Here is a 26,484-nt window from a genome sequence, read left to right as displayed (position 1 = left end):
GAATCTGCCATCTCTCCAGAGTCTTGGTTCCTCCTAGTAGATGATGATAATTAGAAATCGATATTGTGGCAATTTTGATCTATGAACCACAAGGTTCATCCTATTGATGTAGGATAGAAAAAAAAAAAAGATAGGTAGAAAGGAGACAGATAGGAAGGAGAAGTAAAACTATAACTGAAATATAAGAACCTGGTGCTATAAAGTTCCTCATACCTTTACTCCCCAAACCAGTTCTCTCTCCCAGACCTCTCTCTCTCCCCAATTCCTAGTAAATCTGAAAATCTTAAAATTAACCCCCCCCAAAATCTATAATTGCCTGGTACATTGTTAGTAAGACAGATATGATATCCTGAGAAACCTATAATTTAGGAAACGTTCCAGCTCATCTGTTGATCAGATAATGGAGACCTCGATTAGCCTGAGGATTCTGAGGATGACCAGGGCCCCAGACCTCCAGAAACAGCCTTGTGACCACCGGACTGAGGCCTCACATACCTTCCCATATCCACCTTTCATCAAGTTTCCTTTAAGGGAAGATCCGTGAACCTCCGAAGGTACCTCTGCCTCTTTGAGAGTGGCCCACACTTTCCCTTGGATATGCTTTTTATTTTTTGAAATAAATCTCTGTCTATGTCTCTGACTGGCTCGTGCTGAAATTCTTTTCCATCATGTAAGCCAATCCTGAGTTGAGGAATCAGACCTTCTGTTGACACTATTTTTTCCCTTCTTATATTTGTAACTCACACGTGTGTGTGTGCATATACACACGCACATATGTGTAGTGTGCTGGAGACATAACCCAGAGCCTCACACATGCTAGGCAAGTGCTCTAACCCTGAGCTACATCCCCAGCCCTTTTTATTTTTATTTTGAGACAGGGTCTCACTAGGTTGCCCAGGTTGGCCTAGAACTTGCTATTCTCCCGTGTCTAGCCGGGACTACACGTGTGCATCACCATGCCCATATATAACTCCTTTTGGAAAGAAAAATGGCCCCCTTGCTCTTCACTTAATGCATTTATTTGCTCAACCCCTCTCTAAGAAGCCGATCTCCTGTTCCTGCCATTGCCCCTATTCTTGACCCTGGCACCAGCAGGACCAACGTCATGGGCCTTTGCCCTATGCAGTGGCACTGGGCCCCACACATGATTCAATACTGCCACCTCCTCAGGTTTCTTAATAATTTTTGAACAAGGGACTCTCCATTTTCCTTATGCACAGAGTCCTCCGAGTGATGTAGCCAGTCAGTGCTGCTCCTCGTCCTGCTTAGACTATGATACCCCGCTCGGGGCAGTCATCTCATGGGACACCCTCACACTTTGGTTCTGAAGCTTGTGCCACAATCCTACCTACCACCCTCACCCCCTGTGTGGAAGCCCCCACCCCCACTCTAGCTCTTTCTGCTCTGGGTCATCTCTCCTCACCTCCCACCCCCAAGGCTGAACCACCTTGTTCTCAACCCGACCAGATGGGTTTTGTTCTAAATTAACTAGGAAGAGAAAGAGGAAGAAGAACTGCTTAGGGAAATTTTACCCTTAGAATTTTTTTTTCGTTTTTGCAGCTATACTTTGCTGCTGATGGGAGCAAGTTTCTCATCCTCTTCATAAAATTCAGAGTCCTAAACAGTATATTCTAATTAATACAGGAAATGTGGTATAAGAGAGAGTTCTGACCTAGGAAGAAAAAAGACCTGGCTCCACATTGTCTCCTTGCTACTGAGAGCCCTGTGACTTTGGGCAGGTCATTTCTATTTCTGAGCTTCTTTGTAGGTGTCTGTAAAACCGAGACAATGCCTGCTGCACGGGATCCCCTGGGAGTGACCAGAGTGATGCTTGTACCTAAAGCACTTAGCAAACGTTCCTTCTCTCTTGCCCCCAGAGAAACCTGGAGGTCCAGCGAAGGGAATCGGTTTGCTTAAAATCACTAAGCCAATACGCTGCGGGGCCAGGCTGATCTTGGGCTTCTGAGGTGTGGCTCAGAGGCTTCTAGCCATCCCAGTTTACCTCCAGGGTGTGCTTTCTCAGAAATCTGTGCCACCAGAAATGCATGGGGGAGGGCTCCCAGTCGGAGACTCAGCCAGACAAAGGAAATCAAGCATCCTCTTAGCCCTTTACTCCTAAAACACGGCCACATTTTTTGTCCTAATTGTCTTCAACTCAATGAAGAAATGTCATAATTCGTTGTTGCCGGTTCCCACTAGTCTCCCTACCCTTAAATTCACTCGACACAGCAGCCAGAGTGACATTTCTAAGACATAAATGAGATCCTGTCACTCCCCTGCTTCCATCTTTCAATAGTTGTTCATGCACCTCAAAGACATCCTGACTCCACTGTGGCCTGCAGTGCCTGGCGGGATCTGGAGTTGCCAGAATCTCCGCCTTTGTTCTGTGACAAAGGACTGGATCACAACTGCAGAAGCTCTAAGTACTGAGAAGACGATGCCGCTTCTGCTACATAAAGTCACAAATGAAAGCAACACTAAGCCGGGCGTGGTGGCGCACGCTTGTGATTCCAGTACTTGGGAGGCTGATGTAGGAGGATCGCAGGTTCACAGCCAGCCTCTCCTACTTAGGCCCTCTGCAACTTAGTGAGACCCTGTTTCATAATAAATAATAATGATAATAAATAGGGCTGAAGGTGTAGTTCAGAGGTAGAATGCCCCTGGGGTTCAACTCCTAGTAATGCAAAATAAAGAAATAAACAAATAAATAATAAAGGGGAAAAAAGAATGCAAAATAGAGCTGGGGTGTAGCTCGGAGGTAGAATGCCCCTGGGTTCCATCCCCAGTTTCACAAAAATAAATAAATGAATAAATAAATAAATAAATAAATAAATGCAACACTAAACTGTAAAAGGAATGGAAGGAGCTCTTCAGTCCTGCTTTGTTTTTGCAATAGCACTTCTTTCACAAATGTTGTCCTCTCCCGCCCCTCGGCACTGGCTGCTCTCTGCCCACTCCTGCCAGCCTTCTCTTGCAGTTTCCTCGACAGTCCACCTGCCTTCTTCAGCTGCTCCTCCTGTTGCTTCAGCCTACACTGCTTCTCTTGCTCGCACTGGTCTTCATCCAGCGGACTCCTCCGCATCCTTCAGACCTCACCAGAGAGGTCTGTTCCTGAGGAAAGTCTTCTCTGGAAGATTCTCGCTAAATCAGCCCCCTGGGTTAGATGCACCGTATCCGTCCTGTCTTACCCTGGCTGGTCCGTACATTCACAAACGCCTGTGCTCACGTGTACACAGTGCAGACCGCTGGAATCGAGGAAAGAGCCCTGGTCTTGAGAACAGGCGCCCACGTCTTTGACTGTGTGGCCTGAGGCAAGCTCATTCCCTCTCTGGGGCTGTTCCAGTTGGGGAGGGTTGGCGGTGTTATGGTTTGGATGTTGAGTGGCCCCACGGGCCCATGGACTGTAGGTTTGGCCCCTAACGCAGCACTACTGAGAGTGGTGGTACATGTAGGAGGTGGGTCCTAGTGGAAGGAAGTTGAGTCATGGGGCTGTGAGTCCCTTCCTGCCTTTCTTTTGCTTCTCTGCTGCCATGAGGTGAACAGTCCTCCTGTGCCAGGCGCTCTTGCCATGATGTGTCCTGCTGCCACCGGCCCAAAACAACCAGCTCAAGTGACCACGGACTGAAACCTCTGAAGCCATGAGCCAGAAACAAATCTCTGCCTCTGTTGATTATTTTAGGCATTTTGCCACAGCAACGGGAAGCTGATGAGCACAGAAAACTACCGAGTGATCCACCCCCCACTCACTGACTTCATCATTCATTCACTCACTCACTGGAGCTTACAGAACCTGTTCTTTGTGTCTAGATGCTAGGGACGGAGACAGAAATCAAAAGCAGAGGTTCACAGTAGAGTGGGAACAGCAAACAACTCACTAAGACCGGGCACACCAGTACATATACTAAAGAGAGGTCAGGGGGCAGAGGAAGTGGCAATTAGTTCAGATCAGGGGAGACTTTTCTAGAAAGTGACCTCGAAGGGAAAAGGGATGGAGAAAGGCTACCCAGGGGCCTGCCTCTCAGGCTTGCTGGCATGTGCAGGCTCTTTGGGGGAACGGCCTCCTTGGGTTTTACATTCTCACTTGGTCTTCTGCAAGACTATGACTCTTCTAGTCCTGCCCCTTCAAAACCGCCTCGCTGGAGCTGCCTCAGAGATCTTTCTGAAAGTGACTTCCTACTGCCCAGGGTCAAACTCAAGTCCTTCAGGCAAGTAGTCAGGTTCTTAACAGGAACTGTCTTCCCTCAGCCTCTGCTGTTTCTCTCCCAGGCAGCCTTTGGCCGTGTCAGACCAGGCCACACCTTCCACTCTGAGCCTTTGCTTATTCTGGTTTTGTTTTGTTTTTCTGCCTGGTATACTCATTCTCCCCTAGGAAGGCTCACAGTTAGGAACTTCCTTTGATGTGCTTTCACTGTACTTTATATGTCATCTCAATGATTTTAGGTAGCACTTTGTATTAAAATGATCTGTGGACTTCTATAGGTCAAAGGATTGTATTGGCATCGTTTAAACATAGTGCCCAGGCTGGCCACCTGGCAAAGGGCTACTGGCATTTGACTAGACAAGCAAATGAATGGAAGAGAGGGCTCTGCTAAGAGGAAGAGGATAGATGTAATTTAAATTTGAGACATCAGAAGATCAACCTTTTCTATCTTACTCTTAGATTAGCCTTCCCTATTTCCCTCTTAGATCAGCTGTTCCTCTCTTACTCCTCAGGCTACCAAGTAGGAAAAGGAAGAGGAAGCAAAATGGATTGGGGTAGGTTTGGCTTTTGGGACCAACAAACAAAATTATTTAAATATTGTTTTAGTCTCCTTTCTTTCTTTCTTTCTTTCTTTCTTTCTTTCTTTTCTTTTCTTTTCTTTTTGTGGTACTAGGGGTGGAACCCAGAGGCTTTCTACCTCTGGGCTATACTCCCAGACCTATTTTATATTTTATTTGGGAACAGGGTCTCACTAAGTTGCTGCGAGCCTCACTAAGTAGCTGAGGCTGGCTTCGAACCTGTGCAGTCCTCCTTTCTCGGCCTCCCAAGTTCGGGGATTACAAGCATGCACCACCACACCCGGCATTGTTTTAGTCTGTTTTGTATTGCTATAACAAAATACGAAGACCAGATAATTTATAAAGAATAGAGGTTTACTGGCATATGGTTCTGGAGACTAGGAACTCCACAAACATGGTGCCCAGCTTTTGCTCAGCACCTGGTAAGGGCCTTCTTGATGTATCATATCATGGTAGAGGGCAACACGAGGCGAGATAAATCAAAGGTGCCAGGCTGGGTCTCTTTCTTCAATAAAGCTGCCAATACCATCGTGGGAGCCCCACCCTTATTACCCCATCTAATCCTAATTATTTCTCAAAGACTGTACCTCCAAACACTGTTAATGTATGAATTTGGGTACTAAGTTTCCAACACATGAACTTTTGGGAGACATATTCAAACTATAGCAAACACCCAAAATGGAGTTAATAAGCTATTAGTATGCCAGTCATCTCTGAACCAAAAATATCTAAACACCTGTTGTTCATCTATTGGACTCCCAATCATCCTTTAAGTCTTTTGTGAAGCTTGTTCTAACCTTGTCCACCAACCCCTAAGAGCCATTTACTTCCTGTTGCCACCTGATTTTTAACTTCTTTTTATCATCACATAGATACTGGATGTTGCCACCTTATAACTGAGGCCCTTTAAATTATGATCTATGTTTCTTTGTGTGTGTGGTACTGGGGATGGAACTCTGGCCCATTCTACCTCTGAGCTACACCCTCAGCCATATTTTTTATTCTTTATTTTGAAACAGAGTCTTACTGAGTTGCAAAGGGCCTCTCTAAGTAGCAGCTGAGGCTGTCCACAAACTGCGATCCTCCTGTCTCAGCCTCCCAAATGCTGGGATTAAAAGCTTGTACCACCACGCCTGACTATCACAATTTGATTTTAATTGGTTTAAAATAAGTGTTATTGAAATAGCCATATTATGGAATCAGATCTAAACCTAAATATTAGAAGAACTGTTTTAGAATAAGACGTATAAAAATAACGACAGGGGGCACTTACTGAATACTCACTATATCCAAGAATCTATGCTACATACATACATTTTCTTGAATACTCTTCAAGTAGCAGGCTATTTGAGTTCTCCTTGTGTCACCAGTTGCGGGAGTTCCAGTTCTCCCCGTGTTTGTAGTATGTTTGAAACGTGTTGTGTACTTGAGGCCCACATTTCCAGCCGCCAGAAGTTAGCCTGGGCAGAGTTAAACCTCATTAAAATCTTGTGGAGAGAATTAATCCTACCATCTCTGTTCCACTATGAAATCTGACTCTCAACTATTTTTTTCTGGCTCCCGTTATTCCTGGGCTTTCTTCCCACCCAGCCACCCCAGCACTGAGCAGCTGGATTATCACTCTCTTTTTTTTTCTTTTTAACTTATTGGACTTTCATGTAAGGAGTGGGCAGCTTCTCTAGGGATGGATCTGGGTTAGATTTCCTTACAAAGAGCTTGACACAGACAAGCCCTTGGTGAACATTCATTGAGGGAATAATGTAATAAAGTTGGCTAACTTGGGCATGGTGACACACGCCTGAAATTCTAGGGACTCGGGAAGCTGAGGCTTAAGGACTGCACATTCAGGGGCAGTCTGGGAAACTTAGTGAGACCCTGTCTCAAAATAAAAAATAAAAAGTGCTGGGGAAGCTGGGTATGGTGGTGCATGCCTGTAATCCTAGTACTTGGGAGGCTGAGACAGGAGGATCAAAGGTTTTCAGCCAGCCCCAGCAACTTAGTGAGGCTCTCAGCAATATAGCAAGGTCCTATTTCAAAATAAAAAATGAGGCCTGGCGTGGTGGGCACACGCTTGTAATCCCCGCGCTTGGGAGGCGGAGATAGGAGGATCGTGCAGGTTCGGAGCCAGCCTCGCTGGCTTAAGAGACCCTGTGTCCAAATAAAAAAATACAAAATAGGTCTGGGAGTGTAGCCCGGAGGTAGAAGGGCTTCCAGGAACCCCAGTGCCACCAACCAACCAACCAACCACCCACCACCACCACCAACAACAAAAAACAAAATAAAAAAAGAAAAAGGCCTAGAGGTGTACTTGGAGGTAAATGTACCTGGGTTCCATCCCTAGTAAAACACACACACACACACACACACACACACACACACACACACACACACCCTAATATTCAGAAGAACCTCCAAAGGGGGAAAAAGTGGTTCTACTTTCTCTCTATAGGTCCATTTTTCTTTATTTTTGCAGAGGGCATTGCTGAAGTAATTCAGTCAAGAAGCTTAAGATGAGCAGGGTGTGGTGATGTACGCTTCTAATCCCAGTACTTGGGAGGGATTAGAGATTTGAGGATCTCTAATCCCTGAGACAGGAGGATCACAGATTTGAGACAGGAGGATCACAGATTTGAGGACAGTTTCAGCAAATAACGAGACTCTCATCAACCTAGTGAGATCCAGTTCCAAAATAAAAATAAAATAGGGCTGGAAGTATAGTTCAGAGGTAGAATGCCTAGTACCCCCCCAACACAGAGAAGTTTAAGATGAGCTGGATGTGGTGATGCACGCTTATAATCCCAGTACTTGGGTGGTTGAGACAGGAAGATTGCAGGTTCAAGGTCAGCCTCAGCAACTTGGGGAGACCTGTTTCAAACAAAACAAAACCGGATGGCAGTGTAGTTTGGTGGTAGAAGGCCTCTAGGTTCAATCCCCAGTATAAAAAAAGCTCAAGATGAGATACAGATTTTCTGGGTAGGCTTTCAATCCAATGTGGAGACATTGTCCTTATTTATTTATTTATTTATTTATTTATTTATTTATTGTGTATTGTGGTACTAGGGATGGAACCCAGGGTAATTCTACCTCCAAGCTACACCCCTGGCTCTATTTTTTTAAATTCTTTATTTTGAAACAGGGTCTCACTGAGTTGCAAAGGGCCTCACTAAGTAGCTGAGGTTGTCTGCTAACAGAGATCCTCCTGTCTCAGCCTCCTGAATGCTGGGATTACAAGCTGAGCCACCATGCCTGGCTACATTGTTCTTTTAAAAGAAAGACTGGAAGAAGAGAAGGTGACTTGGAGTCAGAGGGGAGATGAGAGTTATGCAGCCACAAGCTAAGGGATTCCTGGAGCCACCATACCTGGAAGAGCAAGGCGAGCTCTTACAGACTCCAAGAAAGCACGCTGAGCCTTTGCTTTTGGACCTTTTGGCCTCCAGAACTGTAAGATTATAAATGTCTGTTGCTTAAGCTACGTCATTTGTGGTAGTTTCAAACAGTAGCCTCAGGAAACGAATGCAGTTTAGATATAGAAATGTATTTTTTTGTGAAATTCCAACAGATCTTGGCATCACATCAGTTGAATAAGATGAAGTTTGGAATTTCCCAACCGCTCTCTTTTCAACAAACACTTGACCACACATCCTAGGCTCCCACCAAAAGAAACTGCTCAGTGTTTCACAATAGGAGATGGTGTGACATCCATGCACTTCAGCTCTGAGATTATACCCAAGGTTTTTTTTTTTAGAAAGATAGTATGCAAACCCACCCCCCCTTTTTTTTGGTGCTGGGGATTGAACCCAGGAGCTCATTACGTGCATATTGGCTTACTTAATCTCCACAGCAATCCTGTTACTATTTTACAGATGGGAAAACAAGCTGAGAGAGTGGAACTGACTTTCCCAGGGAAGAATAGCTATAAGGTGGCAGAGCCAAGATTCCCAAAGTGCCTGATTTGTGTTGTCTCTGGTTCTAAAACACTGTGTTCTTTCTGCTACATCAGTCCAGGTGGTGGAGAAATTCAGTTAAGGGGAGGAAAGGCAGATCAATATCCTACAGAATGACTCAGTGCTGTTTATTATAGAAGAAATTACAGATGCTATCATTATGATAAAAAAATCTTTGTGGAAGAGGGACCATTTGAATTGTGCCTTCACATCAAAAAAAATTTCTTGATTCTCTGTCAGAATGGGGGGGGGAATCTAGAGATGAATCAGACAGCATCTTTTTGTGTGAGGGAATTCATAGTGTGTGTGGGGAGGATTAGGGAGGGAGGGTAGCATTTTAAAAGAAAATGCAAAAGAATAACCAGGATGATGGTAGAAGCAAGGTTTCTGATGCAGATCCCAGGTTCAACAAAGTCTTTTGGCACGAAGAACTTCTGCCCCAGAAGAGATCTGATAGGTAAATAAGCATTAGGAGAAAAGTAGCAAAGCTTTTCCAGGGACAGCATAAGCAATCCACACATTGTGGCTCACAGTAATAGTTCGTGGAGTGCGAGGAGGGGCGTAGACGTGCAGGTTGGAATTGGTCACGGAAGAGCTGGTGAACTGCCCGATAGGTTTCTGGTCTCCGTGTATCTTGCGTGGTGGCTCTCTGCTAAACCTCAAAGCATTCCTCTCCCGTCCCACACATTGATTAGAACATCTCGGCAAAAGCCGGCAAAGGCCCACCACCAGTCCGGACTCCTGTTAGTATCAAGAGGGTTCCCCACCCTCCACCGGAGGCTTGTTACCATGGCAACTAGGTCAGGGCGGAAGTGGCTCTGAAGACTAATTCTCACTAATCAGGTGACTCTCCAGCCTTCTGCACGTGACAGCCGAGACCAGGCGCCCGCTCTACCTAATCAAGATCCCGCCTCTCTTTCCTTTACTGACAATTGGCAGCGATCTCGAGCAATGGCCTTTACAGTACCACCATGAGACTCCGCCTCTTAGTAGTTAAAGAACCAATGAGACTTGGGCAAGAAGAAGCCACGCCCCAGGCTTCACCCCGGCTTGACAGACGCAATTGAGGCCATCCTCGAGTTACTCCGCCCCCAGCCCATTCCGCCTGGCGATGGACTGCCCTGCTACCCAATAGCACGTCCCGGAGTTGCCGTTGGGTCCCGCCTCCCAGAGAGCGGAGCCAATGAGCGAGCCCGGTCTCAGGCCGGTGGAGGGGGTTGCACTGCGGTAATATGGCTCTTCCTTAGCCAGCGGCGGCGGCCAGCACGGGGACCGAGCAGTCGTGCCTGTCGGTGGCGATCGAGCAGGCTGCAGGGCTCGGCGGGGCGTGGTGAGAGGCGGCGGCGGATGCGGGAGGAGCGCCCGCCCCGGCGCTGGGCGGCCGCCGGGTCGACATGAGCGCCTCGGCGTCGGTCGGGGGTCCGGTCCCGCCGCCGCCCCCGGGCCCGGCCGCCGCGCTGCCGCCGGGCTCCGCCGCGCGGGCCCTGCATGTGGAGCTGCCGTCTCAGCAGGTAAGCCGCCGGCTCGCGGGGCCCGGGCCGCGCGGATCCGCGGCTGCGCCGGCCGGGACCCGGAGGCGCGGCCCGAGGGCTCGCGGGGCTGAGGGGCTGTCAGGTCCGGCGAGGGAGCCCCCGGCCCCGGGAGCCCGCGACCGGCGCTGAGCGGGCGAGGGGCGCCGGGCACTGCCCCGGCCGCTGCCCGCGGGAGGGGTCCCCCCAGACCCTCCGCGGCCCCGGGGAAGCCCTGCGCCCCAGCCCGCGCCGGGCGCTGGCCCCCGCTCCGCACCCAGGGGAGCCCGTCGGCACTCTGCCGCCGAGCAGGGGGAGTTGGATTTCTAAGCACTTAACTCTATCTCCCTTTATTATGAAGCACTTCCCTCCATTTCTCTAGAGAAACGTGTACGGGACTTTAGAGTTTCCTTCCTAATCCTCAGACCCCTAAGAAACGCATCTTATTACAGAGGGGGCTCTTAAAAAACTTATTTCCTCCAATGAGTACCTAGAAGGAAGAATTTGATGTATGTATTCATGTCTTCTTCCATCCTTTGGCAAAGGCTTTGAGGGCTTCTTGGATCCACGTTATAGGAGGATAAGAAAGAGGAAACACTGAATTTAGGGTCTGACAGATTCTTTGTGACACTCGCAGATCCATAGAGTAGTTTTCTCCTCTCCATTGCCCTCTCTCTGTTTCCCAAGGGAAGACTGCAGAAATCTGAGTTAAAAAGAGTTAAAGTACCGTTTTCTTTCCCATTACTCCTCCTTCCAAGAAGAGGACCAGGGAAAACTGTCAGTCATTGACAGCTTACCGTGCTGAATTTGTGCAGAGTGCTCAGTGGGCATTAGCCACGGAATCCTTATAACCGTACAAGATAGCTGTTTGTGTCATCCTCATTTTGCAGTTGAAGAAACGGAGCTTGTCCAGTGCCTCGCCGTCTGTAAGTGGTGGGGTTGGGTTTCAGAATCCAGCGACTGACTCTATCGTCCACGCGCGGCATTGTTTGTTTGAGACCTGAGCTGCCTTCTCTCCATTACTTTCACACAGGACAGGAACAAGTTTCTTCATACCCTCTCTGTAACTTTCCATTGCTGCTAGGGGAATTTAGGAAGAATTCATAAAGAAGGAAGCAGAGCTTGTGGGGTGAGGGATGCACGATCATTGGAATGGATTTGAGATGGGAAAGGAGGGGACTAAAGGGAAGAGAAAAACTGGAGATAAAAGTCACAGTGGTGGCCATGAAGCAGGGAGGCAGAATTATTTGCAGAAGCAAGGCCTTTTGAGGTAGAAGAGGCTTTTTTAAAAGACAAGGATAGCATGCGCCCATGTTTAGGATTTGCAGTGCTGATGGGCAGGGAGTTTGTGGAGAATATTAGGAGTTTGAGAGTAAGGAGGTTTGGATTGTATTCTGAGGTCCTGGGAGAGGGTAAAAGGGTGGCTGGGGAAACTCATCCCCAGACTGAGCATTAGTAGGAATTTCTCTGTGTGCGGGAGGAGGAGTGTAAGGATGCATGGTGGGCGAGGCAATGGTGGCTGAGGCACTTTTGGAAACAACCGGGAGAAATCCTAAGGAGTTGAGGGGCCAAGAAGGGTTTCATTCTGGGGGAGCTTTTGAGAACGTGTGAGATTAGAGAAGAGAAAGCATCATTTACTTCACAGAGCCTATTCTCTGATAACAGTTCACAGTTTAACACCAGGGGAACTAATCCAAACAAACTGTCCATGGAATACATTCAGCTGCGTTTGCTAGTGTTTGTCAGAGGTCTGGAGCTGTGCCGAGGGATATATAGTAGCTTAAGTGTGCAGCGGCAGGCTGCACAAGTGCTGAGTGTGCTATTTACAACTTTCTGGGGATGTCATACTTCTTGGATGCTTGGAAGGCAGCCTGTAAAACGGAACACTTATACTTCTGTAGTTGTTACTTAGCTTTCTGGATCAAAATGCTCAGCTTCTTGGATGCGAATATGTAATATTTAAAAAATGTTTCTGTTGATGTGGTGTCTACATAGACTAAGAGTGCACAGATTATTAGTGTACAGCTCCATGAATTGTCAGAGAGCAGTTATATAACTACTACCCAGATGAAGAAATGCAAAATTATAAGCATTCCAACAGGCCTTGTGTTCTATCCCGTCACTCCCTGTCCTTTCTCTCCAAAGGAACCACAGTTTTTGCCTGTCCTTGAACTTCATATAAGTGGAATTATGTAAAATGTATTCTGTTGTGTTTGATTTCTTCACTTAGTATGGATTGTGAGAGTCATAGGGTGTGTGTGTGTATACAAAACTATTACCATTGATTTGTTTATTTTTCCTATTTTGGATTTTTTTTATTTTTTATTTTTTTGCAGTACTGGGAATGGAACTCAGGGGCATTCTACCTCTGAGCTACACTCTCAGCCCTATTTTTTATTGTTTATTTTTTGAAACAGAGTCTCACTGAGTTGCAAAGGGCCTCACTAAGTAGCTGAGGCTGCCCTTGAACTGCGATCCTCCTGTCTCAGCCTCCCGAATGCTGGGATTAGAAGTGTGTGCCACTACGCCTGGCTTTATTTTGGATTTTTTTTTTTTTTTTTGCAGGTCTGGGGATGGAACCCAGGGTAATTCGACCTCTGAGCTATACCCATTGCCCTATTATTTTTATTCTTTATTTTGAAACAGGGTCTCACTAAGCTGCGGAGGGCCTCACTAAGTAGCTGAGGCTGTCCATGAACCGCGATCCTCTGGTCTCAGCCTCCCACATGCTGGGATTACAAGCGTGTGCCATCACGCCGGCTATTTTGGATTTTAAAATTGCAAAAGTTTAGATAAATTGAAGACCCAATTATTTTCTTTTAAACAGTGATTTGAAAATTATGCATGTCAATGCATTGGCTAGGTGTCAGTATTCTAGCAAATAAACCCTGTTGTTGGTTTAGGATTTCTGTGAGAAAGGTGATTATCTCAAAGTGGAGATTCAGTGGTCCTCCCAGCATTTCTAAGACTTGGCACTGTTGACCTTTTGGAGCAGGGCAGAGTCTGTAAGATGTTAACCACATCCCTGGAGTTTATCCACAAGTTTCTAGGAGCACTTCTTAAATCCTGAAAATAAAAAGTGTGTTCATACATGGCCTAATGTCCCATGAGGGTCTGAATTACCTTTGGTTGAGAACCATTGTTCTAAGGTATATTTTTATTTAATGATAGAAGGCATCTCTGCTATTTTCTATTAATTTATTCCCAGTCCCATTGATTCTAAAAGTGGCTGTAATGTTTAAAATATTAATTAACTATATGAAATTAATTTAAAAATATTAGACTCTTCCTGCCTGCAGAAAAAGAGTTGTTTTGCTCAAGGAAAGCCCATATAGCTATAGATAAGACCTAATTTATTTGTCTTATTAATTTACTTTTTTGGTATGTAGTACTGGGGACTGAACCCGGGGGCCCTTTCCCTCTGAGCTACATCCCCCAGCCCTACATTATTTTCATTTTGAAACAGAGTCTTGTTAGATTGATGAGAGTCTTACTACTTGCTGAGGCTGTCCTTAACCTGCATTCCTCCTGTCTCACTCCCTCCCCCGCCCCCAAGTAGGGGATTGCAGGTATGAGCCACCATACCCAGCTGATAATACACTTATCTTAAACAAAATTCAAGACTTCATAACTTCTGGACCACTTTTTACGTGCAGGAGTACTAGCTCTAGTCCATTGCTCCTCCACTGGGTGCAGCAGGACTATTACTTAATCTTTGTCTCCCTTTGCTTCTGTGTGATCTTACTTTAACTGTAATTTCAGCATGAGGTAGTCACACATTTTGAAGACTCTTGTTACTCTTTAATTTTTGGTTGAGGTTTGTAATTAGCTGGTGAATGGAATATAGGTTCATCTGAAGAATAACTTCCTTTACACCCTTAAATTTAGGAGTCTTGGGATAAAAAAATTGTGTTTTGTGGTAGAAGCCTTTACTGTGTGCTTAAAAGCTTAATTGAGAGAATATCTTTCCTCCCCAAAGACTTCCACACTTGGGTATAACTTAACTACATTCCTCAGATACTCAGAGTATCTCAGGAGGCTTTTTTTTTTCCTCCTCTGGTACTGGGGATTGAACCCAGGGGCATTCTACCTCTGACTTACACTCCTAGCCCAATTTTTTTTATTCTTTACTTTGAAGTAGAGTCTCACTAAGTTGTGAAGGGCCTCACTCAGTATAGCCGAGGCTGATAGTGAACCTGTAATCCTCCTGTCTCAGCCTCTCAAGTAACTGGGATTACAAGTGTGCGCCAGCCTGTCCAGTATCAGGAGGCTTTTTAGTGATTATTTAGTGACCCTTTTGTAGATCATATATTCCTTTAAAAATTCAGTAAAATCAGCTGGGTGTGGTGGCGCACACTTGTAATCCCAGCATTTGGGAGGCTGAGACTGGAGGATCATGGTTCGCGGACAGCCTCAGCTACTTAGTGAGACCCTCTGCAACTCAGTGAGACCCGGTTTCAAAATAAAGAAAAATAAATAGGGCAGGGGGTGTAGCTTGGAGGTCGAATGCCCCTGGGTTTCATCCCCAGACTCGCAAAAAAAAAAAAAAAAAATCAGTAAAATCTATGGGCTCTTTTCTTAGAAAACATACTTATACATAATACATAAATTCACAATTTTGCATGCAGGTTGCAGGTTTGGTTACCTGGAAGTATAAATGGAAGGCCTCAGATTAAGTACATCTAAATTGGTTTAATCCCTTTTCTTAAAGTTCAGCTATTTATTATTCTTTTTCTTAAATAGTTTTCCATATCAGTATATTACACTTACATGATTTTTTAAATTAACACCCTGTTGATGGACTTTCGGGCTATTTTCTACCTTTTCTATTACATCATTGCAATGATACACATAATACAGGAATCTTTGTTTGCTTGTGTTAATATTTCTGTGGATAAATTTTAAGAAGCAAAATCACTTAGTTCAAGTAAACATATATGTATATATTATTATTTTAAACTTTAGAAGATATTGGCTAAATGGTTCCTGGCAACAGTGTGCTTAGTTACACTCCCTACCACCAAATCATTTCTTTCTTTTTTTTTTTTTTTTGGTGGGTCTGGGGATGGAACCCAGGGGCATTTGACCTCCGAGCAACACCCCCTGCCCTATTATTTTATTCTTTATTTTGAAAGCGGTCTCACTGAGTTGCAGAGGGCCTCACTAAGTAGCTGAGGCTGTCTGCGAACCGCGATCCTCGGGTCTCAGCCTCCCGAATGCTGGGATTACAAGGGTGCGTCACCACGCCCGACTTACCACCAAATCATTTCAAAGGCCTTTTTTGCTACATTTTTGCCAAGTTTGGACAATATAAGTTTTCTCAATGTTTTCAATGTGATTTTATGTACATAGAGGTTATCTATATGTGTATATATATATACACACACAGTACATACACATATGTATAAATGCTATTTAAACTGCAGCTCTTTAATTATTAATTATATTTCAAAAGCTTCATTCACTGTGTATCAGACACTGTGGTGAGTGCGTGCTCTCATTTATACTGTTCATCCTTGTGAGTCAATATCTTTACATTCATTTATTTAGCATTATTATGTCTCACTTTGTAAGTTGTTTATTCACAGCCTGAGCATTACGTTTTCTAATTGTTTGCTCATATTTTTCATTGTTTTGAACAACATTTTCTCTTGTCTTTTTTATGAGGGAGGAAGGCTAGGGCTATTATTAGCCTTTATCTACCTTGCATTTTAAAAATTGACTTTTTTGCCAGGCGTGGTGGCGCACGCTTGTAATCCCTGAGCTTGGGAGGCAGAGACAGGAGGATTGCGCAGGTTCGAAGCCAGCCGTGCACACTGGCTTAGGAGATCCTGTTTCCAAATAAAAAATGTAAAAAAATAGGTCTGGGAGTGTAGCCCGGAGGTAGAAGGGCTTCCAGGAACCCCAGTACCAGCAAAAAAAAAAAAAAAAAAAAAAAAAAAAAAAAAAAAAAAAAAAAAAATTGACTTTTTTAAGCAGTAGTTTTAGATCTACAGAAAAATTGAAAAGAGTACAGAAGGCTCCCTCCCACATACTGTATACCCAGTTTCTCCTATTTTTTTTTTTTTTTTCCGATACTGGGGATGGAACCCAGGGGTATTCAACCTCTGAGCCAAACCCCCAGCCTTATTTTTTATTCTTTTTTTAATTCTTTTTTTTTTTTGTGGTACTGGGGATGGAACCCAGAGGCTTTCTACCTCCGGGCTATATTTCCAGACCTATCTTATATTTTATTTGGAAACAGGGTCTCACTAAGTAGCTGAGGCTGGCTTCGAACCTGTGCGATCCTCCTGTCTCAGCCTCCCAAGCGCAGGGATTACAAGCGTGTGCCACCATGCCCGGCTTATTTTTTATTCTTTATTTTTGAAACAGCATCTCACTAAGTTGCGGAGGGCCTCACTAAGTTGCTGGAGCCGGCCATGAACCTGTGATCCTCTTGTCTCAGACTCCCAAGGACTGGGATTACAAGTGTATGTCACCATACCTGGCTTCCCCTCTGTTTAACATATTACATTAACCTGGTACCTTCGTTACAATTGATGAACCAGTATTGATGTATTATTACCTAAAGTCAACAGTTCACTCATATTTCTTTAGCTTTTAAAATTGTGGTAATAATATGTGTGTAACATAAAACTTATCTTTTTTTTTTTTTGGTGTTTTGGAGACAGAACCCAGGGGCATTCTGTCTCCGAACTACACTCCCAGCCCTATTTTACTTCTTATTTTGAAACAGGGTCTCACTAAGTTGTGGAGGGCCTAAGTATCTGAGGCTGGCCAAGAACCTGCAATCCCCCTGTCTTAGCCTCCAAAGTACTACGATTACAAGTGTGACCCATCATGCCCACTTTGAAATTTGTCATTTTAATATTTTTTTTAGGTACTAGGTATTGAACCCATGGATGCTCTACTACTGGGCTACATCCCCAGCCCTGTAAATTCTTTTTTTTTTTTTTTTAATTTGAAACAGGATCATGCTAAGTTTTCCAGTCTGGCTTTAAGCTTGTGATCCTCCTGCCTCAGGCTCCTGAGTTACTGTGCCACTACTCCCAGATTGAAAAAAAAAATTTTTTTGTGGTACTGCAGGTTGAACCCAGGGGCACTCTACCACTGAGCAATACCTCCACCCCTCCCCCTTTAAATTTTGAGACTGGATCTTTCTAAGTTGCCCAGGCTGGCTTTGAATTTATTAATCTTCCTGCCTCAGTTTCCCAGTTATGGGGATTACAGGGATGAACAGCACCTGGCTGAAATTTTAACAGTTCTTTTTTTGTGGTACTAGGGGTAGTACCCAGGGGCTTTCTACCTCCAGGCTATATTCCCAGACCTATTTTATATTTTATTTGGAAACAGTGTCTTACTAAGTTGCAGAGAGCCTCACTAAGTAGCTGAGGCTGGCTTTGAACTTGTGTGATCCTCCTGTCTCAGCCTCCCAAGTGTGGGGATTACAAGCGTGCACCACCACACCCGGCTGAATTTTAACAATTTTAAGTGTATAGTTTAGTGGCTTTAAGAGCATGGGCAGTGTTGTACACCATCACTACTGTCCATCTCTAGAACTTTTTGTTATCCCAGATAGAATCTATACCCAGTTAACAACTCTCCATTCTTCCCTTCCTTTGGACCTTGGTAAACTCTGTTTTACTGTCTTTTTTTTTTTTTATTAATTTGACTAGTCTACGTTCCTCAAATAAGCGGAATCTTACAGTTCCTTTTCCCTTTGTGTTTGGCTTATTTCATGTAGCAAAGTTTTCAAGGTTCATCTATGTTGTAGCATATGTCAGAATGTCATCCCTCTTTAAGGCTAAATGATATCCCATTGCATGTAGGTATCATTTTAAATCTATCTACTTAGTTTTTACCTAATATCGCTCTCTGTGGTCGTATCCCACCTTACGTACCACATTGTATTTAGCTGTCCTGTCTCATAGCCTTCTCTTAGATGTAAGGATTCCTCAGACTTCACTTACATCTCCTGTCCCCAATACAGGATCTTCCAGTGTTGCTTAGGTTGGCCTTGAATTCTTGAACCTCTTGCTTTGGCCTCCCAAGTAGCTGGGATTTTTGTTTTTAATGCCCTTGGTGGTTTTGAGTGTTGGCCAGCTATCTTGCAGGATGTATCTATGCTGGAATTAGTCTGATTTTCCCCCCTCATAATTGGACTAGGGCTGTGGGCTTTTGGGAGCAAGGGCTCAGAGGTACAGCTCTGTTTTCATTTATCAAATGTGTATATTGCTAACATGATTTGCCCCTATTGTTAGCTCTCAGCATCACCAGCTGAGGTCATATGTGAAAGTAAAACTGTTTTCCCCCTTAGGCCCTCTACACAACACTTCTCACACGAGCTGTGGCTGTGTGTGTGTGTGTGGGTTCTCCTATATACCAAGTGCTTCTGTAGTGGACACCATTTTGGTCATATAACTCAATTCAGTATCTACTTGGACTTACCATCGTCCTGTAAGTTTAAGGCTCCGTCCGCCACTTTGGAGGCCAGCCTCAAATCTGGGCCTCCAGAGCTTCTGACCTACCGGCTATAAATGGGAGGGTGACCATGCCCCCTCCTCCACCTGGTCATTCTCCAGTGGCTCAGAGACTCAGGAAAGTGCATTACTTCAGTTTTCTAGTTTATTATAAAGGAGCACAAAGGCTGCAGGTCAATTGCCAGATGGAAGAGATGCTCAGGGGGTAGAATGGGGGTGTGAGCTGAAGCTGTACTGCCCTGTCGGGTGCCCCACCCAACACGAGGGCAGCAATCCTGCACTTCTGAGATTTTTTTTTTTATGGCGGACTTATCACGTAGACACGATTAATTATTAACTCAGTCTCCAGCCCGCCTCTCCTCTTTGGTGCAAGCGGGGCTGAAAGCTACTTGCTTCTAATCATGGTGTGCTCTTTCAAGTGACAGTGACCAGCCACCATCCGGGAATCATTTTATTCAAACAAACACACCCCTCTCACCCAGGACCTGCCAAGGGACCAGGTGGTCTGTGTTAGCAACCTGGTCAAACACCAAATATTAGAAGAAGAGATTTTCTAGCATCCCTGTTACTCAGGAAATGAGAAGGATTTTAGGAGCTCTATTCAAGGAATTGGTGACAAAGGCCAAAATGTGTATTTTGTAGGAATCATAATACCATGGGCAGTGTGTCGGGTCACTCTGCTCTAAGTCCCTCATTGAACCTCACCGCTCCCTCCTGTCCTGTTTGGAAGGAAGCCGTGTACGCAGCCCGCGTTCAAGGTGCTCTTCCTCCTTGAGGACAGAATATCTACAAACAGTATTTGGAATTCTTCTGCATGGGAGTTTCACTTCAATAACCAGTTCTTTTTGCTAAGGAACCTAAGCAAAAGGTCTAGGTAATTTTCTTAAAGTCAAAAAAGCATCTGCATAGGGACTCCAGTCTAGGTCTTCGATTCCCATCCCCAGGCACCTACTCTTTGTAGGGTTCTGATGAAAGGTTTTAAGTTATCCTTAAGTTTGGGACTATCATGATTTATGGTTTATTTCTGACCACACCTGCACATAGCATTATGCTGATTACATAATAGGAACTCAATGTATTTTTCTTTTTCAATTTTCATTTGCATATGGGTCTTCCCTTAAAGAACTTTATAGTGTAAAAAGAAAAAGAAAGATTAGATTGAATGGTATTGAAACACATACAGGAGCAGGGCATGGTGGTGTACGCCTGTAATCTCAGTTCTTGGGAGGCTGACAAGGAGGATCAGCAGTTTGAGGATAGCTCAGCAATGTTGTGAGACTCAGTAAGCTAGCAAGACCTTGTTTCAAAACAAATAAAAAGGTCTGGGGAGTAGTTTGGAGGTAGAGCACCCTGGCTTCAATCCCCAGTATCCTCCTGCATAGACCAGAAAAAAAAAGGAAGACAAAAGTACACACAGGAACAAAATGATAGAAGCAGTTATAAAGCTTTATTTAGCTATACATACTATATGTTTTCTCTTTATATGTTTATATTTATTTTGATGTCTTTTATTTTTACTTATTTTTGTGGCACTGGAGATTGAACCCGGGGGATTCTACCACCAAGCTATACCTCCAGCCCCTTTTTATTTTCCTTGCTAAATTGCTTAGACTGGCCATTAACCTGTGATCCTCCTGTCTCAGCTTCTTATCTACTGGGATCACAGGCCTGGCTAGATACCTTACTTTTAAAAGCTAATTTAATTATTTTATTTTTTATTTTTTTGAAGTACAATTTTTTTTTATTATTTTTATGTACAGAAAATGATTGTGTACATTTACCCTAGTTTGGTGGCAAGCTCTTTAGCCTTTGCCTTTTCCAACTTGCAATGTGAGCCATAGATTTCGGACCAAGGACGTTGCCTCCCCAGTGAGGGTGGATCTCATTGTATCTGTTGTTGTAGTTGGTCCTAATAGCTTCCACCAGCTTGGCCAGGGCTCCTTTATCTTCCGAGTTAACCTGTGTGAAGGCAACAGTGGTGCACGTCTTCCTGTGGACCAGGCGCCCCAGCCTCGCCTTCCCCTTGATGATGCAGTAGGGGACCCCCATCTTGCGGCACAGGGCAAGCAGGAAGACAACCAGCTCGATGGGGTCCACATCATGTGCGATCACCACCAGCTGCGCCTTCTTGTTCTCCACCAAGGTGGGGACAGTGTTGACGCCTGCTAGGAGGACTGGTGGCCTCTTGGTGGGGACGTCCCCTTTGTCGGCAGCTTTCTTCTCAGCCTGGGCCAACAGCCGCTGCTTCTTCTCCTGCTTCGTCTTGTGTCTGTACTTATGGGCAAGCTTGAGCAGCTGGGTAGCTGTTTGGCGGTCCAAGGCCTGGGTGAACCGGTTGATTGCCGGAGGCACCTTGAGCCGTTTGTAGAGTACATCCCCCTGTCGCTGCAGCAGGATGTAGCGGGGCCATTTGACAAAGCGGGTGAGGTCCCTCTTGGGCTGGATGTTCTGTCCAATGCCGAAGTTCTTGGGCCTTTTCTCGAACAGCGGATTCACCACCTTCTTGGCTTCCTGCTTCTTCACGACCGCAGGGGCCGGGGCCACCTTCTTCCCCTTGGCCTTCTTTCCTTTTGGCATCATGGGCGGCTGGAGTAAAGAGAAAGGAAAGGGAATTGTCTATTTTATTTTTTTAATATGTTTTGTTGCTAAGGCTACTGAAGGCAGAGAGAAAGCGCTGTGTGTGTGTGTGTGTGTGTGTGTGTGTGTGTGTGTGTGTGTATACACACACACACACACACATATATACATATATATATATATATATATTACATATATGTATATATTTATAGTACTAAGGGATTGAACCTAGGGGTATTCTCCCACTAAGCTATACCCCCAGCCCAGCCCTTAAAATTTTTTTTTTTTTTAAATTTCAAAACAGGGTCTTAGCTGGGCATGGTGGCATACGCTTGTAATCCCCGTACTTGGGAGGCTGAGACAGGAGGATCCAGGTTCATGGCCAGCCCCAGCTATTTAGGCCCTCTGTTAACTTCGTGAGACCCTGGTTTGTTTGTTTGTTTATTAATTAATTAATTAATTAATTAATTAATTTTTTTGTGGTACTGGGGTTCCTGGAAGCCGTTCTACCTTTGGGCTATACTCCCAGACCTATTTTATACTTTTTATTTGGAAACAGGGTCTCTTAAGCCATCGCGGCTGGCTTCGAACCTGTGCCACCACGCCTGGTTGAGATCCTGGTTTAAAATAAAGAATAAAACATTGGGCTGGTGTGTAGTTCAGAGGTAGAATGCCCCTGGGTTCAATCTCTAGTACTCTCCCCTCTGCCCCACAAAAGACAAAAAACAAAATAAAAAAAAACCCAAAAAACCAAAAAACAGGGTTTTGCAAAATTTGCTGAGGCTGGCTGTGGGTCTGTGATCTTCCTGTCTCAGCCTCCCAAAGTACTGGGATTATAGATGTGTACCACCATGCCTGGCTTTTTTTTTTTTTTTTTTTTTTGGTGGTACTGGGGGTGGAACCCAGAGGCTTTTCTACCTCCGAGCTATACTCCCAGACCTATTTTATATTTTATTTGGAAACAGGGTCTCACTAAGTTGCTGAAAGCCTCACTAAGTAGCTGAGGCTGGCTTCAAACCCGCGCGATCCTCCTGTCTCAGCCTCCCAAGCGCGGTGATTACAAGCTGCGCCACCTTGCCCGGCTCATGCCTGGCTTTTGATTGTGATTTTTGAACTGCTTTGGCTCTTGTGGATAAAACTATGAGGGAGCTCTGGAAACTTAAAACATTAGCATCCTAAAGTCATTATTTCTAATGTGGCAAAGTACCATCAGGAATTTAAGTAATTTTCTTTTCTTGTGAAAATGTTTAGTTTTTTTTTTTTTTAAAGAAAATCTATGTTCTTGTTTAGTGTTTACTTTAAAATTCTCTACAGGATTGCAATTCTGAACTTTGTGGCAGCAAATTCAGAAGTGAAACTGACTGGAAATAGAGCAAGAGCAGAATTGAAACCTAATAAGTTGGGCCTGAAATGTGTGATATAATGAAAAAAAATTAGATTTTCCTATTTTGCAAATGTGTATTTTGGAATATATATGTGTGTGTGTGTGTGTGTGTGTGTGTGTGTGTGTGTGTGTGTGTGTGTGTATTTACCTGTCAGACATATTGCTGCTGCAAACAAGAAATATTTGTCATTTTTAATGTACTAGAATGTATGTAGTTACTTACCAGAGGTATTATAGAAAAATTAAAGACAGATCTATTTAAGAGAGAGGTCGAAACATTTTAGGTTTTATACTTTGTTTAGGTTGAAAGACATCAGTAAGGCTTGATACTGTTAGAGTTAAAAATTTTCAGTGGTTTATATTTTAGCACTTTGCTCCCTTAGATTATAGAGGTAGAGGGATACACAGAGAACAGAAAACTTAACATTGGAATTTTAAAATTTATGTTACACTTTTTGGTTATTATCATATAACCTTGTCTTCTATCTTACTTATGATGGACAACCGAATTTTAAATCACATAATTTAACAGACGCAAACCCTGAAGTCCTCCCATGCAAAACAATCTGTGTGGCCATGGTCTCGGTCCATTTATTTATTCCTGACCTCAAGGACTTTGCAGAGCGTGTCCGTTTAACAGATCTCTATCGATTGTCTTGCTTTTTCTGTTTGTGGCAGAGAAATGAACAGAACCTTGAGTCTGATGAGCAGTTCCACTGTGCTTGGCTGGGTGCGTTGGAAACTTGTGCTTTGACACCGTATCCTCACAGCTTGCTAGAATTAAAATGGGGTAGAGGCTGTATTTTAAGCTTCTCCCTAAGGACAGAACACTCAAATTCCGCTCTCCCACCCACCTTCTATGGTGTGAGCTAGAGTGAGCCTGGAATGTCCCCGGAGTTGTTGGATCAGTCTTCCTGTTTTGTCCCTTAATTTACCATGCCTGTCCTTTTTTGAACATTCCTAAGAACTCTTCATTCTCTTCCTCTTTAAGTTTCCTGACCTCATCCTAACCAGATGGTGATCTTGGGTTTTTTGATGGCAGAGATTTTATTTTGTGTAACATTTGGCACTGATTGCTGTAGATTCTATTATAGTAGTAATGTGACTGGACATTTTCCTTATTCTTTGTGAAAACTCTGGTGTGTTTATTAAGGGGCTGGGACAGACAATGCCGAGGTTGAGCATTAGAACCCAGGATTTTGGTGGTCCATTGACATATCTGGCATTTCTTTCTATCATGATATTTAAAATGCCCCAAAAGATACAGTCAGACTTTTTTTTTTTTTTTTTTTTTAATGAGGAGTATCAGGGAGCTGAAACTAGCATCTATTGTTGGGTATGTAAAGAGGGATGATATAAAAGTAAATGAGAATCAGATTTATGATCTATATTTTTTCAAGAAAAACTTAAAAACTTGGTACTGTTTAATAGGACTGTACTTTTTGTGATTAAGGATATAACTCTGGACTATAAGTAATTCATGTATTTATGTTAGCATATGTTAAAACTAAGTATAGAACAGGAAAAGCTGTTGAGGTATAGCCATTTATGCAGTTAATACTTAAGAATACGTTCTTTGAATGTGTTAGGTACAGATTCTAATATGCTTTGTTTCTGCCAACCTAATTATTTTTTTAGAGGATATGAATTATTTCCCCCTCAATTCTAGACATTCTCTTATGTGAGAGCTAATCTAGAAAATTTAACTTTTTAAAATGTAAAATGAAATATTCTAAATCGTCTTATTTAGAATTATGAAAAAACTTAAAAAAATTTTTTTAACTTTGTCTCTTTTAATATAAGGAATGTCCTTAGGAAAATCAGTATGGCTTTTGTCTACTAAAATGCTTCTTTTCATCAGCTGATTTATGAGAGTTTATTCTGTACAGAAGATGTTTAATATAAATAGACAAATAAAGAGCAGTGGCCTCAGGACTCTGAAGTGGCTGGTGATATTTATACATTTCTATCAAAAGACTTCACTCTGATTATTAGACTGGGACACTGTAGAATGCAGAATTTCTTTTATTTTGTGGTACTGGGGATGGAACCCAGGGACATTCTACCTCTGAGCTGCACCCCCAGCCCTATTTTTTATTTTTTATTTTGAAACAGGGTCTCACTGAGTTTCAAAGGAGCTCACTAAGTGTAGCTGAGGCTGTCCTCGAACCGTGATCTTTCTGTCTCAGCCTCCCAAATGTTGGGATTACAAGCCTGTGCCACCACTCCTGGCCTGCAGATTTTCTTAATTGCACATTATGTGTGTGTGTGTGTGTGTGTGTGTGTGTGTGTGTGTGTGTGTGTATTTTGCATGATACTGGGGATGGGCTATACTCCCAGACCTATTTCATATTTTTTATTTGGAAACAGGTCTCACTAAGTTGATGAGAACCTCACTAAGTAGCTGAGGCTGGCTTTGAACCTGTGTGGATCTCCTGTCTCACCCTCCCAAGTACTGAGATTACAAGTGTGTGCCAACACACCCGGCTCAGTAATTGTATTTTTGGTACACAAACTCAGCTATTATAAAACTGCTTGAAAAATCATTAGAACATAAGACACCTGCTTCAGGTGTAGGTCTAGACATTAACATTTTACTGGATGAAAATGGTTCCACTCTTCTCAATGACATTCTTCTTTTCAAAAGGAATCCAATAAAAGCCAGTGCAATTGAAAGACACCATGTTTTGGATAAATGTCTCCCAAAGACCTGTGTGTTAAAGTCTTGATTGCCAGCCCTTGGTACTATTGGGAAGTGATGGAATCTTTAGGAAGAGGCCTAGTGGAAGAAAGTTAGGTCACTGGGAGGTATGCCCTCAAAGGGGATATTGGGACCTTGGCTCTTTCCCCTCCCCCCATGGTGGCCATGAGGTGAGCTGTTATTCCACCATGCCCTCCCACCGACCAAAGCAACATGCTACCCAACCATGCACTGAAACCTCCCAAACTATGAGCCAAAATAAGCCTTTTTTAAGTTTAACAAACTCAGTATTTGTTAAAGTAATAGAAAGTTTATTAACCCAAGGAACTTTCTCAACTATGATCTATTTTTGTTTGGCTTCTTAAAATTCATTTCAATACTACCTTAATTATCAACATTCCACAAATATGGTCTCAATTGGGGCTGGGATATAGCTCAGTAGTAGAGTACTTACCTGGCATTTGTGAGGTCCTGGGTTCCACCCCTAGCACCATCCAGAAAAATAAAAGTTCTTAATTGGCTTTATTTGTGATTCTAGAATCAAGCAACATTCTTTCTATAATATAAGTGTTCCAATGGGTGGAGCAGAAGAAGTTGATTTGATAGGTTGAAGAAAGGAGAAACAAAGAATGAAAAGTGGAGTGGACTGGTCATTTCTAAGTTATTTTCCTTATAATGTCAGAGACGGAGACACACCAAAAAGAAAGAAAGAAAGAAAGAAAGAAAGAAAGAGAGAGAGAAAGAAAGAAAGGAAGAAGGGAATGAGGGAGGGAGGGAGGGAGGGAGGAAGGAAGGAAGGAAGGAAGAAAGAGAGAGAATAATTACTGTTTAGTTAACATCAGGTTAGTTTTTGTAAGGATTAAAGCAAAGGGAACTTCATTAATAAGCAGTTTGAAACTTACCGGTTTGGTAAATTTGCTTGTTTTCTCTTCTTCCTGATTTCTCAGGTCAGATAATTTAGTTTTGGCTTGATGAAAGGTGGCTTCATTTTCACCTTTAATCCGGTTTGTTGGGGCCTGGTCCAAAATCATGGCCTCCTGTAATTTTTGTTTAACACACCTTGATGTGTCTCCATTTCCTCACTTGCCATGTCCCTTCCTTTTTTCCCTAA

At 43.7% G+C, this 26,484-nt stretch overlaps 2 protein-coding genes across 4 annotated transcripts in view; one reads left to right on the top strand and one right to left on the bottom strand.

Annotated features, from left to right (window-relative positions):
- Positions 1 to 10,117: 10,117 nt before the first annotated feature.
- Positions 10,118 to 26,484, top strand: part of UVRAG (UV radiation resistance associated) — a gene marked incomplete at both ends in the record, with an annotated part of 330,995 nt that continues 314,628 nt past the window's right edge. For all 3 annotated transcript variants that reach the window (XM_080712064.1, XM_080712063.1, XM_080712065.1), the window contains one exon: positions 10,118 to 10,234. In XM_080712064.1, coding sequence (XP_080568190.1) covers positions 10,118 to 10,234 — 117 coding nt within the window. The remainder of the gene's footprint in view (positions 10,235 to 26,484) is intronic.
- Positions 20,303 to 21,288, bottom strand: LOC308279647 (large ribosomal subunit protein eL8; the record flags this gene model as incomplete). The annotated part of the gene is made up of 1 exon (XM_080719767.1): positions 20,303 to 21,288. One exon carries the CDS (start codon positions 21,286 to 21,288, stop codon positions 20,494 to 20,496), a length of 795 nt encoding a protein of 264 aa, XP_080575893.1. The 3' UTR covers positions 20,303 to 20,493.

Source organism: Muscardinus avellanarius (assembly GCF_963383645.1).
Source record: "Muscardinus avellanarius genome assembly, chromosome: 1".
Taxonomy (NCBI): Eukaryota; Metazoa; Chordata; class Mammalia; order Rodentia; family Gliridae; genus Muscardinus; species Muscardinus avellanarius.
The sequence above is the reverse complement of the archived record's forward strand: the minus strand, read 5'-3'. Positions and strand labels throughout refer to the sequence as shown.